We start from the raw sequence: 15976 nt of genomic DNA, 5'->3' as shown, positions 1-15976 counted from the left end.
TGAACCCAGGAAGGAGAGGGAGGGGAGAGAAAGCGTACAGCAGCCCGACTGGCCATCTTGTGTGAAGGGTGTCGACCCCCTCTATTCCCCGAGTGGGGAAATGAGCGAAGAACCGCAGAACTTGCACGTTGGACAGAGTGGCGAACAGGTCCACCACCGGTCTTCCGAACCTCTGGCAAACCTTCTGGAACAGCTCCCTGGAAAGTCTCCACTCTCCATTGTCCACCGTCTCCCAACTCAACCAGTCTGCTTGGTGATTGTCGATGCCGGTGATGTGTTCCACTTGGAGTGTAGATGCTTCTCCACCCAGAGCCCCAGTGACATCGCCTCTACCTGCAGCACCCTGGACTGCGTACCCCCGTCGATTTATGTGTGCCTTTGCTGCCACATTGTCGGTTAATACCAGGATGCGGTGGCCTTCGACCGTGGTCTGAAATCATCATAGTGTGAGCTGGATTGCCTGGAGGTCTAGCCAATTTATGTTGCCGCAAGTCATTCCATGACCATTGGCCCTGTGCTAGCTGGGAATTCAGGGTCACCCCCCAGCCGAACAGACTGGTGTCCGTTGTCAGGATGAGATGCTCCTGTTCCCTGAATTTGCAACCCTTGAGCAAGGCTGGAGACATCCACCATTTGAGGGACAACAGTATCTGTAGCATCTTGAGCGTCAAATTGCTGTAATCGGACCTCTGGTACGGGAGCAGCCTCCATTGAAGTGTCCTAGCATGTAGTTGCGTCCACGGCACCACCTCAATATAGGAGATGAGCTTTTTCAGCAAGCTGGAGATGAGGGCTATGGGAACACAACGATCCTTCCAAACTTGCTTAACTAAGTTCAACAAACTGGATTTGCGATCCACAGAAAGAAAAACTCTACCGAAACGGAATTCAATAACAGTTCCTAGATGAAGAATCCTAGTGGCTGGTGTAAGGGTACTCTTATCGAAGTTAACAGACAACCCCAAACTCTGGAGCATGTAAATGACCCGTTGAAGGTCCGTCTTTGTCTGGGAAGGTGACACCCCCTGGACGAGGATGCTGAAGCTAACCCAAACAGCAAGGCCCTGTATTTATAGTGAACCCCCAGATAGAGGAAGCAAAGGAAATGCCTATGCTCAGAGAAAATGGGAATGTGCAGGTAGGCCTCCGTGAGGTCAATGGAGGCCATGTAATCCCCCCTCCCAAATCCCTGCCAAGATGGACTTGAGAGATTTCATCTTGAAACACTTGTAGACCAGGAATTGGTTTAGAAGCTTTAATCCAAAATGGTTTTCCATCCCCCCGAAGACTTGGGCACTACGTAAATGTTCTAATAGAACTCCCTGCCCGCCTGGTCCCCAGGGACTGGCTCTATCACCACAACATCAAGCAGGTGTTGGATGTTGGATGTCCTGACACATCTGCTGGCGCCTCTCAACGCGCTTGGCAGGGGGAAATGTGCGGTGTTCGGAGGAACAGGGAGGAATTCCAGACAAAGACCAAATCTCACCATACTAAGTACCCATGCATCAGTGGAAATCTGTGCCCAGGCATCCGAGAACAGTGCCAGTCCGTCAATGGGTGGGGTAGAGGCCGATGTATTTGTCCCGGCAATAAAGGCGACCACCTCGACCCGAAAGGGCTGCTTACTTTGGGGCTGGAAGCATGATCTATTCCTATTGTATCCCCTATCGTTTCGCCTATCTGACCTGGTGGGAGGGTACCTGCTCTGGTGCGTCTGTTCCTGTGGGTGGAATGCTGACCTGCGGTAATAGGGAGTGGCCTTCTGTTCCATCTTCCTTGCCGAGGTAGGCAGGACCTTTCTCTTGTTTTTGTCCTCGACCAGGATTGGGTCAAGGGAAGCCCCAAAAAGGGAAACCCCAGAGTAGGCCGCTGAGGCCAGCTGCCACTTCTCCTTGTTGTCCGCCTGCCAGCACCAGAGCAACAGGAGACAAGACGCAACGGATGATGGCATGGCCCTGGAGGCAAACTTCATAGTGTTTAAGGTCGCGTCAGTCGAGAATTGAGTAACCACTACTAACTTGTTCAAGTCCTGGTGGAGATGAACGTCCTCCGGTGGGATACACGCCTGGATCTGCTCCATCCAAAGGATAGCCGTACAGTTCAAAAATGACACAGAGGCTGCTGCCTTTATGGCCCACAATGCCGATTGGAAGGTCTTCCTGAGGATCATCTACGCCTTCCTAGCACCGGCCTTCAAGTTGTCTGCCATATCCTTGGGTACCAGGGAGCAAAGAGAAGCCAAAGCCACCATGGGTGGTCTACGGAGGGCATCTGCAATGCTTGGGAGAAATCCGGTTCAATATTATAGAACAGCGATGGCAAACCTTTGTTGGCTCACATGCCATAAGTGGGAGAGCGCAGGTGGGGGTCGTGTACGGGCATGCTGCAATGCATGACTCCCCCAATGCTCATGCGCACACTACAGGCACTCCCCCCATTTTTGCATGCTTTTTCCCCCTCCCCAGGCTCCAGGGCTTTATAGGAGCCTGGGGAGGGTGAAAACAGCCTCTCCCGCCCCCCGGGACGCCCTCCGGCAGCTTCAGGGATCTTCAGGAAGTTTCCCAGAAGCCTCCGGAGCAGTCGCCTGGTGCGCCAGTTGCGACCCTACCTGAATCGGGAGGCTCTCACAACAGTCACTCGGGCCCTTGTGACCTCTAGGCTGGAATACTGCAATGTGCTCTACATGGGGCTGCCCTTGAAGAGCATCCGGCGACTTCAGCTAGTGCAGAATGCAGCCGCGCGAGTGATTGCGGGTGCACCCCGATTCACCCGCATTACACCTATCCTCCGCGAGCTGCGCTGGCTACCTGTTGATCTCCGGATGCGCTTCAAGGTGCTATTAATCACCCATAAAGCCCTACATGGCAGTGGATCTGGATACTTGAGAGACCGCCTTCTGCCAATTACATCCCTGCGACCGATAAGATCCCATAGATTAGGCCTCCTCCGCATTCCATCGGCCAGCCAGTGTCGGCTGGCAACTACAAGGAGGAGGGCCTTCTCAGCAGTAGCCCCGACCCTTTGGAACGAGCTCCCCGTGGAGATTCGTACCCTCTCCACCGTCCAGGCCTTCCGCATAGCCTTGAAGAACTGGCTCGCCCGTCAGGCCTGGGGATAGGATAGTTGCCCCTCCCGAATGATGAATGTATGTTGTTTGCTATTTTATTACATGTTGTCCTACTGTCTGTATTCCCCCCCTTCCCAGTTTTTGTGTGAGCCGCCCTGAGTCCCCTCAGGGAAAAGGGCGGCCTACAAATTCTAATAAAATTCTAAATTCTAAATTCTAAATTCAAAACGGCCTTCCGAGCAAACCAGAAGTCCATTCCCAAACTTCCGATTTGCACGTAGGGCTGTTTTTTGCACTCCAGAGGCTTCACGGAAGCTCATGAAGCCTCTGGAGGACCTCCAAGGCCCGGAAGGCATGCCGGCACTTTAAAGTGCATGCCGCCTCGGCCCGCCATACAGCGAAACATGTCCTGGTTTGTGGCCGGGCAGCATGCACTTTAAAGTGCCAGCATGCCTTCCAGCCTAGCTATTCAGCAGGAATGGCCGGCCCGGAAGGCATGCCGGCACTTTAAAGTGCCAGTGCGCCTGTCCGCCATAGAGCAGGCTTGTTCTCTGCTTTAAGAGGGCTTTGAGTGAGAAGGGGGGCTCTGCTTAGCTTTCTACCCTCTCCTCAGGTGCAGCTGGGGTGAGGGGGATGGATGGCGTGTGCACGTGCACTATTCCGGCTGGGTGGGGAGGAGAAATCCTGCCCGCTTGCCTCACTGGCGGTGAACCTCACCACACATCACTGTTGTTAAGTGACATGCATCTGATTTTACAACTTTTTCTGCTATGGTTAAGATAATCAGTGCAGTTGTTAAGTAAATCTGGCTTCTGCCACTGACCTTGCTTTTTGGAAGCTGGTTAAAAAGGCCATGAATGTCAGCACATGACACTGGGATGCTGCAACCATCATAAATATATGCCAGGTGCCAAGCACCTGAATTCTGATCACGACCATGAGAATACTCTGATGTTTGAAACTTTTTTCAATGTCATTGTAACTTTAAATACTTGTTAAACAAATGGTTGTAAGGTGGGAACTACCCGTATTGCATATTTCCATGAGCTTTATATTGAATACTTAATTACATTTTTCTTGATATTTGGTAGTTCTATTAGAATTCATTATCTATTTTTGTGCAAGAATTCCAATTTTATGACTGAGTTTTAACAACACAGTACAGGCAGTCCTTATTTAATTTGTATAGCCATCTTCTCCACTGACTCTGCTTGCCAGATGCTGGCTGTGAAGCATACAAATTATGATCACATGATTATGAAACATTTTCAAATAAGCACTTACATGCTAACACAACTATTTCTTTGTCTGCATCTAATTGATTCTGAAATCCCTGTGCGGCCTTGGGTTTTTTTTTTTAGGACATTTGATTTCATTATCTCGCCTTCTCTATGGGTCTAAGCTCTGAGGTTTTTTTTAAATATACTATATTGTCTTTTATTATAGCAATGACAGATTACATTTCTTTCCTTTTTCTTGTTTGGAGACATCTATTGATAAGTTACAATCTAGCTGGTGTACCTTCAATTTGGCAATTACATTTTTAAGAAAATTGTATAATGAAATATGATTATCATATATTTATAGTTTTCTGTTGAGAACCTTAGTAACGGTTCCTTAAGTTATCAGAAACATTCATACTATTTTGTTTGGAATAGAGAAATACACTGATACCTGTTCCATTTCACTTCCATTCCTTAACAATCTTCATATTTACACATTTTTAAAACATTAAACTACACTATTCATTTCTGGGTGTGCAAAAATTTCTTAACTTGTCTCAGACTCTTTTTCTGAAGAAAAAAATGAATTTACAGTTTGTCAAGTTCAAGCTCAGGATTATTTCAGTCATAACTCATGTATTAATTTTTATCCTGGGATTTGTTTTTTCGGGGGACATGGCTTCTCCTAGACTCCTAGGGTATAGCTTTTCAAATAATGCCTTCATATTTGTACTCCAGACTGTACTATTTCCCATCTTGAAGCATGAAATTTCTCAATTCCAATGTCACCTCCATGTTCAAAAAAAATATTAGCTTTTAGTGAACCAAAAGTTAAAAGTCACAAAAACTTTGGGCTGTTTGGGACTGATGCTTTAGGTTCACTAATCTTGAATTTGTGAATTTAACGCTCAGAGTCACTGAGAGTTGAGTGGAATACCAGTTCAATAAGTGATTATTATTCCAAAATAACCTTATACCTGATGCCAACATACCTATTACACATTTGCAGAATCTTTATCGCACATTTGCCATTACAGCCAATGTGTATGCATTGTTCTGTACCTAACTCATTTTTTCTTATCCTGCAGAGTAGAGAAAATATCTAAACAAGTTAGCTCTTCCTGAGCTGCTTTTGTCTGAAACAGGGCTTGCATATTAACAAACACAATTCTGAGACTTTAACTAGCAGAATCATGAATGCTGCCTGGAACTGACAAGACTTTAATCAGCTTCACACTTCGGCTTTCCTTTCTATGTAGTTTAGGGTTACAAATTGGCAGCATAGTAGGTGGGAACATAGTAGGTAAACAGCCAGCACTAGCACATTCCTTTCTATGGGTACTTTCCATTATGTGCCTGCTTACTCTCTTTAATCCCTTCCTCTCCTCTCCAATGAATGTCAATACAAACATTAATTCCTGTCTTACTAATTATTCCAATGCCAGGGTAAATATTCCAAAGGACAGGGCAGACAGGGAAGAAGGACTTTGCCCTTGTATCTGCCTTCCTTGTGAGTTGAGTTCCAGAAACCTTTCCTGATGTTTGAGCTACCTGACTGTTTGGGATTTGATTCTTCTGACACTAAAACAAAGAAAAGCTAAAGTAAAATCATAAGCATAGCCATGGTCACATGATTTTCTGCATCACGTAGTGACCACACTGACCATTCCAATAGTGGTCACTAAACAAAGATAACTTGTACTTCCATCAGCCCCATTAGTGAAGTGTAACATGCATGTTTATTAACCTATCTAGCTGGTCTAGAGAGCTAATTCATACTTTTTGCCATACATTTAGACCTTTTATTAATAATTAAACCTAACTCTTAAGTTCCTACCTGTATTCATCAATCACATTCCATAAGATCAGAGGATTCTTATTCAATTCCTTTTTACTTTCTCAGTTTCACATATATATATATACACAACATATATTTTTGCATGCCTACATAAACTACCATGTCAATATTCCAGCTATAACATGTAATGCACTAATAAATGCACAAGTAAAATAAAACAGGGGTTGCAATGGTCAGTGGTTAAAGATACTGAGCTTGGCAGCTGGGTTCAAGACCTGAGAGCCACATGATGGGATAAGCGCACATTAATTGGTTCAACTCCTGCCCACCTAGCAGTTTGAAAGCATGCAAATGCAAATAAATAAATAAGTACCACTTTGGTGGGAAGGTAACAGTGTTCCATACATCTTGGGTAAATAATAGTTATGCTTGCCACATGATCACCAAAGATGTGATCACAGCTAAGAAAAAGAGATGGGCACTGCCCCCTAGAGTTGGACATGACTGGACAGAATAAAACCTTTATCTTTAAAGTAAAGCAGTCCTGATTGTTTTTAAAAAATATGGAAAAACATACACTGTATGCCACACTTTATTAAAATAGCATTGGTGAAGCTTTTATGTTGTAGATCAGGGGTTTCAAACTGGTGGCCCGTGGGGCGGATGAGTCATGTGCAAGCTACACCCACCCCAGTTCCACGAAGGGGGGAAATGTTGCAAAACATCACATGATGGCATGAGTTTGACACCTGTGTGTAGTCATACAATGGATTTTTTAAAAAAAAGCACAAATAGGGTATTATTGCGGATCCCTAAACAATTTCACAACATGAAACTACAACAAATTTAATAGGATCAGTCTAGTTCAAATTCACATACCATGAAAACAATAAAGAACACAGTTTCTCTCCTGAGGCATTAAAATGAGTAGATTTCACATAGCATGCCAAATACTAACAGATGTGATCTGCACGGGCATTTTAATCATGCAAAGAGAAGTTACAATATCTCTTCAAAGGTTTTCAGATGCTTTCATTGTAAGCATGGCCACAAAGACTGCAGGCTAAATGCAACTTGCTTTGAGTAAATAATGCAGCTGTATGAATTCCTAAGTGAACAAAAGCTGACACAACCTCTACATGGTACAAACTAAACATACCATCTTTGTGCAAATTTGAATTGATGTGCGTGCAGCTGTTGACAAATTCAGGATAAGAAAAAGTGAATATGATAGGTAAAGAAATGGATGCCCCTTAAATTGGTACATGTAACAGCTCCTTTGTGGAAGCACTATCTGAGCTTGAAGAGTTTTGCAAGGAACAATGGGGTAAAATTCAAAATCAAGAATAGAAAAAAAGGCATTTAGCTTGCTACAGGAAGTGTTTGAAAGCTATTTCTCCAGAGGAAGAAATATAAAGTCTGGCTGAAGGGTTTTCATATTTTTGAACCTTTCATGTTTTTATATCATAATGCAGGTTTTCAGGTTCACTTAGTGATTTGTTAAAACATAAAAGTTCTCTAGAGTTGTCTAAACCTGTATATAATTGTACATAATTGTATATAATCTTAAATTTTAGAAGTGAATGTATAGTTTCCAGAACTTCACATAAACTCCTGAATTCATGGAGTTATAAAACAAAAGCAGCTTTTTTAAAAGTGCTGCAGAGAAGCATCCTGGTCCTGAGGCTAAGCCACTCTCACTTTACTTCCTGGCATCAGTCCTCTACACAGCTGTTTCGTGAATATAGTTTGAAGAGGGGATCTGACTTCCAAATGCTACTCTATCTATGCCACAAAGCCCAGCAAATACCCATTTTATAAAACGGAAATTGCTAATGCTCAGAAAAATATGCATAGGCAACACATGTATGCTATATAAGAACTATTTTTCAAAATCCTCCCAAATACCATGATCTTTAAGACAAACAAAAACATCTCCACTGTCTCACCTCAGACAATCTTCCTTGGGTGTATACTTAACAAACATTAAACATATGATAGACTTGTAGACAAACTTTCCTTCATATTATATTTGGGAAACTGTCTAGTATTGAAATTAGAGAGAAAAGGAAACCAAACCAGAACTTGGCTAAACAAGTGTGGTTTCTGTGTAAAGTACATCCTTTCATTGGCCTTAAATTTCCCCACATTTAGCTTCAATGAATGACCCAGAATTCTATTACAAAAGAAGAAACAAAATCTTGTACTATTTTTCACATATATGCACATTTTCTATACCTCTACTAGGTCTCCCAATGCACACCTTCATTCTCAAATTCTTCTAATTCTCATTCTCATTCTTCTAAAAGCCTAAAACATTGTAATAATTCCTTACAGCAGAATTTTTCTCAACTTAGAATTGTTTTGGTTTCACACAGTTCTCTTTTTGTACTTGCTGAACCCCAAAATGTCTGCTTGCAAAGTAGTTTATTTAATTAGTCCAATTCATGTAGATTTCCAGCAGAAGAAAACAAAACATATTCTTTTACTTACCATTTGGACAAGCAGGATTTCTCAGATTTATTTTTGCATATTTATTTTATTTATCTGCTAAATAGGATATCTAAAGAACAAACCCCTTTATGTTCTAATTTTTGTTGTCTAACTATAATTGCATTGTAAAGGACACTGCTTCATGAGGTTCATGATTACAAGCAGACAAGCAACTAATTACTGGAAGCCTTTAACGGCAGGATTTGAATTAAACCTTGATTCAAATTACTAACTGTTGTAGCATCAAAGAAATCAAACAGCTGGAAATGCAAGCAATGGCAAAGAACAATGAACATGAAATGAAGTCTCTGAAAGATTCCCTAATGCTAGCCAAAAACTGAAGATTAGGCAGAAAAAAAAGAATGGCCTCTGAAGCATGGAAGAGGAATATTGATTACCTGGAGGTTTTACAAGTTTACTGTGAGTTTTCTTACAGAGGTATAACTTGACTCACCTCCTTCCCTCAAGCTTTTCCCACCAAAGAAAGCAGCAGGTTTTTAAATTAAATTATCTTATTTATCTTAATTAGAACTGGAGAGCTTGACATTTGCTCAGGTTACAGATTGATCACAAACAGCTTGCAGAAACTTTCTATGTTGCTATTAAACTGTGAAGGATAGTGAAGCATTTACCTATGGGGTTTACACCATATGTGCAGTCACAGAAAGTGATTTCTTAAGGCAAGTGCCTCTATTTGTTTTTCTGTGAAACAGTATCACACTTTCTACTGTAGTTGGTAAATATATAACTGGTACATTTCTAATCATATAACACATCACAGTGAACTATGCCTGCCTATGTGGTATAAATTAGTCAAACATTTCATAAATGTCTTTACTTGTTTTATAGGTACAAACTCTATCTAATTCAGGGGTAGTCAACTTTTTTATACCCACTTTTGTATCTCTGTTAGTAGTAAAATTTTCTGACCACCCACTAGTTCCACAGTAATGGTGATTTATAAAGTAGGGAAGTAATTTTACTTTATAAAATTTATAAAGCAGAGTTACGGCAAATGCCTACCGCCCACAATGAAAGCTGGAACGCCCACTAGTGGGCGTTAGGGACCAGGTTGACTACCACTGATCTAATTACATGTAACACTTGTGTCCCTTTAACAACACAACCCTCAACATATATGAGAAGCAATTCTCAAACTCTTTATTGACTAAGGATTATATTTTGACATTTAAAGATGGAAATATGAGTGAAATGTAAAAACAGGCCTGCTTACAATCTGTGGTTTAAGGCACTAAGCAAGAAACTAGGAAGGCATGAGGTTGAGTCCTGCCTTAGGCATGAATACAGCTGGGCCACTCACTATCTCTCATTCCTAAGAAGGAGGCAGTGACAAGATACTTTTGAAAATCTTGCCAAAAAAACTGCAGGAACTAGTTCAGGCACCTACAATGAGTCAATTGTGACTTGAAAACAATTATCGCAAACAAACAAAGCAAAGGGCATTTTTAAGAAAGCATCTGCAGAAAATCAAGGTTATATCAAATTGAAGGCGCAGATGATGGTGTCATTATGCAAAACCTACCAGTATGTAATTACATTCCAATATCTGCAATAAGCATAGAAGTATTTTTGCATCTTGACATACTTCTTTTCTTTTTCTTCTTCCTTCTTCCCTCACCTCACTTTCCATGTGTGCAACTTCTATGCAATATTGTTACAGTAGTGCTGAAACTTTTTTTCAATCGTGATGGTGGCAAGGCACCATTTTCTTCATAGACAATTTAAGAATAAGTATTGTTGGTGTTATCATTTTTGGAACACAATACATTTTTTTTCATAACTTGCTGGTTATAGGTTCTCTCCTCTTTTCTAATACTGAAAACAAGCCAGAACCAATTAATTGGGCAACATTACCAACAATTAATGCAAAAACATAAATACAGCATGAAGCCTTTGGGCTTTTAAAACTGGACTCTTGCCTCTTCAGTTCAGGGCTAACATAGAAATTGCAGTCCAAATCTGTTCTTAAATATAGTTCAGGGAAGCCATGCTACTGAAAGACAATAACTCCTGATTTTGTGCTTAATGATCATTATCAATGATCTTCACTAAATATCTCCATGGAATTAAATTAATCACCTCCAAAATAAATAAACTACAGAAATATGAAATATGGCCATTCCTATAATCCAGTAATCTTGTGAATGAAAATAATTATTTGGTAAGAATTGATGAAAATTGAAGTCTAATAACACCTCAGTTTAATGAACTACATGTTGAGAAGGAATGCTACTAAATCTCTATGTCCATGAAATCCAAGTCTATGAAAATTACATAAAATATATTGCTGTAATAACTTAACATACAAATTAATGCAAATCATCTAGACTGATTCACCAAGCAATGAACCTTTATGTTTTTAGGAGTAAAGTCCAAAGTCTGTATTCAGATAGCTGATGTCTTCTGAATGGGTCCTTCAAATTGAGGCTTATTGTACTCCAAAGTTAATGATGTAATATTTAATAAAATCTATCCTCCCATTAGCCCCAGGGATAAATTCCAATTAAGTTTAACCCAATAAAATTCTTCTGAATTCTGTAGCTTTAAAAATGAAAACATTTTGTAATGTATTTAATTTTAACTGACATTATTGGTTAATGACAGAAGTTCTGAAATAATTCCCCAGAGTCAAAATCACCAAATAATTCCCCAAAGTCAAAATCACCAATACACTACTTCAAAATTCCTTTGTACATATTGCATATCTAGGTTTCTTCAGTCTCATACATATTTCTAATTTTAAACCACATACTAAAGCCCAAAACACAAGTACAAAACACACCTTTTCTTGTCTAGCACTGGAATCCACACCAAGACAGCTCTCCCCAGAGCCTATAACTTTAGAGGTGCCATTCATTAATTAGAACATAGCAGAGAAAACACAAATTAACAAACCTAAAATTAGTGTTGGAGCACCTCAGACGCTAGAGTTCTACCAAGATAGACATAATGCAAATAAGTTCACTGCTCCCTAAGTGAACCCAGTGACATCATCACAAAAGGAACTATGAAGTGATTACTGGGGGAGACACTTCCCAAAAGGAAGAAAAAAGATAACATTCCCTCCCCCTCTCCTAAAAATCTTTCAACTAGAAAGTTCACAATAATTACATGCCCTAACCGCTTAAAGGAGCCGTTGCAAATACCCGTTGTTGTTGTTGTTTTTTACTGTTTTAGTGAAATGTGAAAACTCAAGGTAAATGTTTTTAATTCCTTGCTAAGGAGCGGAAGAGACGGGGTAATAAACTATCCAAAGAATTCTATAGATTATCTATCTCTTCGACAGTTGGGAAAAACAGCTTAAGAAAACAAAGGTCTCTCTTTCAACACACACATACAAATCAAAGATCTAGACCCGATTTTTAAATTCAGAGTAAGAGAAAGGACGGTCATGGCACTTAGCACAATATTTTTTCCCTTAAGGATTTCCTACATGCTCGGGTTAGAAAAACCATGTGCCCATAATGCACGAGTCTTAAGGTGTGTAGGGTCGATTCCTTAAAAAAGAAAAAAGCAACTGTGCGATCATTAAAAAAGAAAAAAGGGTTTCTGAGCGTGAAGTGTGCTTTGCCCAGTACGAAGTCATGACTTATATGGTCCCAGTAGGGATTAAAGAGAGAGAGACTCCTATCAAAGACAATATGGCTCGCGAGCAAGACCGATACCCATTCCCCCCCCCCCTTCACCATTCCACCCTCCTTTTTTTGGCACCGCACGTCTCGCCACAATACCTGTATCGGCTTAATGAGCGGAAAGAAATTAGTTTATTGAGGGCTCCAGACCGTCACCCTCCGTCTTGAAAAAAGCATGCTCTCACACCCACTAAAATCTCTCCCTCCCGCCTCGGTGCATACCGGCATTATCCCTTTCCGCAGCCACTTTTCTTTCTCTCTCCCCAAGACTCACCCGCCAACACTAAGAGGAGCAGGGAAAGAGGCGCCTTCTTCGCCCGGTGCCCCATTCCGCCGCGTCCAGATGGGAGCGAAGACGCGCCGAAAGCCAGCCGGAACCTCCCAAAGCGGCCGGTTAATGAGCTTCCCCGCTTCAGTCAAGTGAAGCCTATGCCAGGAGGGGGGCGGGGGAGGGAATCGAATCCAATCCGAGTGGCAGCCAACAGCCGTCGCTCGTTCCCCGCTGGCTCTGGATTGTCCTGGGAACCGGCAGGCGCGAGCAAGAGAGGGCGGGAGACGCCCGCTTTCTCTCCCCCACCGCCGCCGCCTAAAGTCCGGCCGCGCAGCCAACCACAGACCCAAACTTTCCCTGCCCCCGCCCCGCTCCCCCTCCCACAGGTGCCGAGGGGAGGCCAGCCCGGCCCCTATCCCTTAAAGGGGAAGAGGAGGAAGGTGAAGCGCGGACACTCCTCCAGGCAACCGCTGCTTGTCCTCCGACCGCGCGTTCTACAGAGTCCGCGCGTCGCCTCTCCCGGGCTGAGGAAAGCCATCGATTAAGGCTCGGGTTACAAGGAAACCTCGCTACCTAAGCCGGTCACGCCCTCCACCCGAGGCTGGCGCGCCAGCCAATGCCATTGAGCGGACCCCGCCCTCTACTCCCTCTTTTTGGCGCGGGAAGGGAAACCCAGCGCCTCCAAGTCCGCGGCGGAAAAGTGGTCGCCGGGCAAAGGCAAGAACGGAGACACACACACACACCGAGTCTTCGCCTCCGCCTGTCCCCGCCCAGTTCTATGAGTGAAGGAGAAAGGAGGGGAGGGGAAAAGATTGCCCGCATAACCGAACGACTTTCAAGTCAAAGAAGCCGGGAAGTGAATCAAAGAACGCGGCTGCTGACAGCCCGGCCGCACGTGGGCTTTACCCCGCGCTTTCGAAAACCGTGGTGAGTGTAGGAATCTCTCTTGAAAACAAATGCGCTCGACGCCAAAGGTTGTAAGATTTGCAAGGCGGGACTGGAGGTGTTTATTCGGGAGGTAAAATCCCTTTGCTTCCACCAGGTTTAGTCTCAGGTAAGCATGGGAAGGGATGCAGTCCGTCTAGTTTCGTCAAAACAGCAGCTGTGTTTTCGGATCTGTCCATGTTCCGAGCTGCAGTGTAGTCCTTTCATTGTTCATTTATAAGTAACTGTGGACATTGAGTATTTCCTCTTGTGTAAGGAAGAGTTCCTCTTGAACTCCGGGAGCTTTTTAATTGATGCTGGTTTACACTGATATGTAAACTGTAGGGTGAGATTCTCACTAAGACATTTCTTAATTAGTTTTAATTTAGAGAGCTTGTGTTAGCCCAGCATTTGAAGATAATATTTATAATTTATGAGGTATGAATTTTGCTCTCTTTCACAGGATTTTTTTTAGGGAAGGTGACTCTGGAGAAAGAAAACTAATTCAAAGGGAAAACATTACTGCTTTAGAAATCAAGAGTTGACATCCTGAATCACAGTGATGAGAATAATGAAATGATCAGTATTTTTGTGCTTCCTATTTAATACACTTTCAGCTTTGTTCAATAATACAGGTAGTAAAACAAAACAACTGGAAGGTGTTTATTCCCACAGTTTTCTTTTCCCATGCCTTGAAAGTATTTATTTAAACTTGCATGTCACTTGATTCTAATCAGCTTACACTTCTAGTATACACTGAAAAGAGTTAAAACAACAAACAAAATAATAATATTCTCTCCTACCACATTGTGCCAAAAAACAACAAAGAACAAGTTGATACAAATGGTAATCTCACTGCAGGAGCAATTTCAACCCTAATAGCCCCAAAGGCATTCTGCCTTTGCAGCTTTCCTAAATCTTAAGTGTTGGTTCTGGTATGATTTTGGAAACAGTGCTGTTTGGAGGAGAAAGGCAGCAATGGGAAAGACCTACCTCCCTGACTTCTAATGGCAACACTCCTTGAGAGGAGGAGCTCTTTCCATATTTTATTGAATGAACAGATATTACTGTGAGCAACATACAGTGATAACCAGGATTTGAGCTATGTAAGGCTTTAAAAGGGGTCAAACTTTTAAGCCTTAATCTGCACAGAGATATTACCCATTACCAGTTCAGCTCTTGCAATAGCAGTTTCACACAAGTGTGAAACGATAACTGCTGCATTCTGGACCAGCAGTAGCTTTTAGGTGTCTTTAAAGAGAGGCCCTGCAAAGCAGGTCATGTAAAGCCAAGATCCTCAGATTACCTACCAGTTACAACATGCTTGGCCATATGGGCTTCTGCAGCACAGAAATCTTGGCATATGTGGCAGTTCCCAGCAATGACTTTTTAAAGAATATACTGTATATGCTCTACTCTTACTCCATACTTCTCTTCCACTGATTCCTTGACTCTTAGGCTAACAGCAGTGCTTCATTTCCAATATACATTTCACGGCTTTCACTAAGTTTCAAATTCTTTTCACTTCTTTTTTCCTGCACAGGTGTTACTATTTCAATGACATTTGGGAAAATAAAAGATAAAATATTTTTGTACTGACATGCTGACTTACTGAGTTTCACTGACTTGCTGTTTTTAATTTTAATCTGTTTGGGGAATTGTTTTAAACGATTATAAAGTAGGATGTATATGTAATAGATAAATGGAGACAGATGCAATTTAGTTTTAGTTTACTGTCATTGCACTTCGTACAATGAAATTCAATGCCATCATCAGTGTACATCATACATAATAAAATTATAAAAAATAAAACAAAAACACACATCCTTCACATTCTATACAAAATCCACAAAAGTTTGAATGGTAATAAATTTTGTTTAATATGTCTCTTTTTCATAAGTTTCCCTCATAAAGCTGTTGGGCTATCTCACAGAGAAGTTTTGCAGCTAATGATTGATCTGCGTGACCAGCTTGCCCTAGTATAAGCATGGGCCACTGACCATTTCTTGAAGCAGGAACACTTGATATTATCCTCTATTTTCCCCCAGCCCTCTGGGAAGGCAACCTCCTACAGCCTTTCTCTGCTCCACTTCAGAAGTAATGTTTTCTGACTTGAGATCAAGTGTACAGTATACTTCATTTCATTGTATGTAAACACCTCTTTTCAAATTGGATGCTGTGTACTATGGCAGGATTTTCTCCACCCCATCCTTTTGGTCACTGTTTGGTTACAAGTTCACCAGTGGAACAGTGAAAAGTGGACTTTATAAATTTACAACATAAATAATGAAACAATTGTGGATCTGTCTTTGCTTTTTGTGGGGTAGGGGTCCAAATTTATTGATGAAACAATGAAACAAAGTATCTATCTGTATTTGTTTTAACATTAGAGATGAAATAGTGTAAGAGTGAAGTAATGGTTTTTGTTTTGTTTATAAGAAAGTGTAATTGACAAGACACTTCATCTTCTCCTCCAAGTTTTCTTTCCCTTTTAACTATTCCAGAAGGAAAACCCATAAATCGGAAAAACATGACTGAGCTAGG

General features: G+C 41.9%; 1 protein-coding gene across 1 annotated transcript in view; it reads right to left on the bottom strand.

Annotated features, from left to right (window-relative positions):
- PTGFRN (prostaglandin F2 receptor inhibitor) overlaps positions 1 to 12839 on the bottom strand; it is a 102603-nt gene extending 89764 nt beyond the window's left edge. Inside the window, exon 1 of the mRNA XM_032220340.1 lies at positions 12512 to 12839. Coding sequence (XP_032076231.1) covers positions 12512 to 12566 — 55 coding nt within the window. The 5' untranslated portion in view covers positions 12567 to 12839. The remainder of the gene's footprint in view (positions 1 to 12511) is intronic.
- Positions 12840 to 15976: the final 3137 nt, after the last annotated feature.

This window comes from Thamnophis elegans, chromosome 6 (assembly GCF_009769535.1).
Source record: "Thamnophis elegans isolate rThaEle1 chromosome 6, rThaEle1.pri, whole genome shotgun sequence".
Lineage (NCBI taxonomy): Eukaryota > Metazoa > Chordata > Lepidosauria > Squamata > Colubridae > Thamnophis > Thamnophis elegans.
The sequence above is the reverse complement of the archived record's forward strand: the minus strand, read 5'-3'. Positions and strand labels throughout refer to the sequence as shown.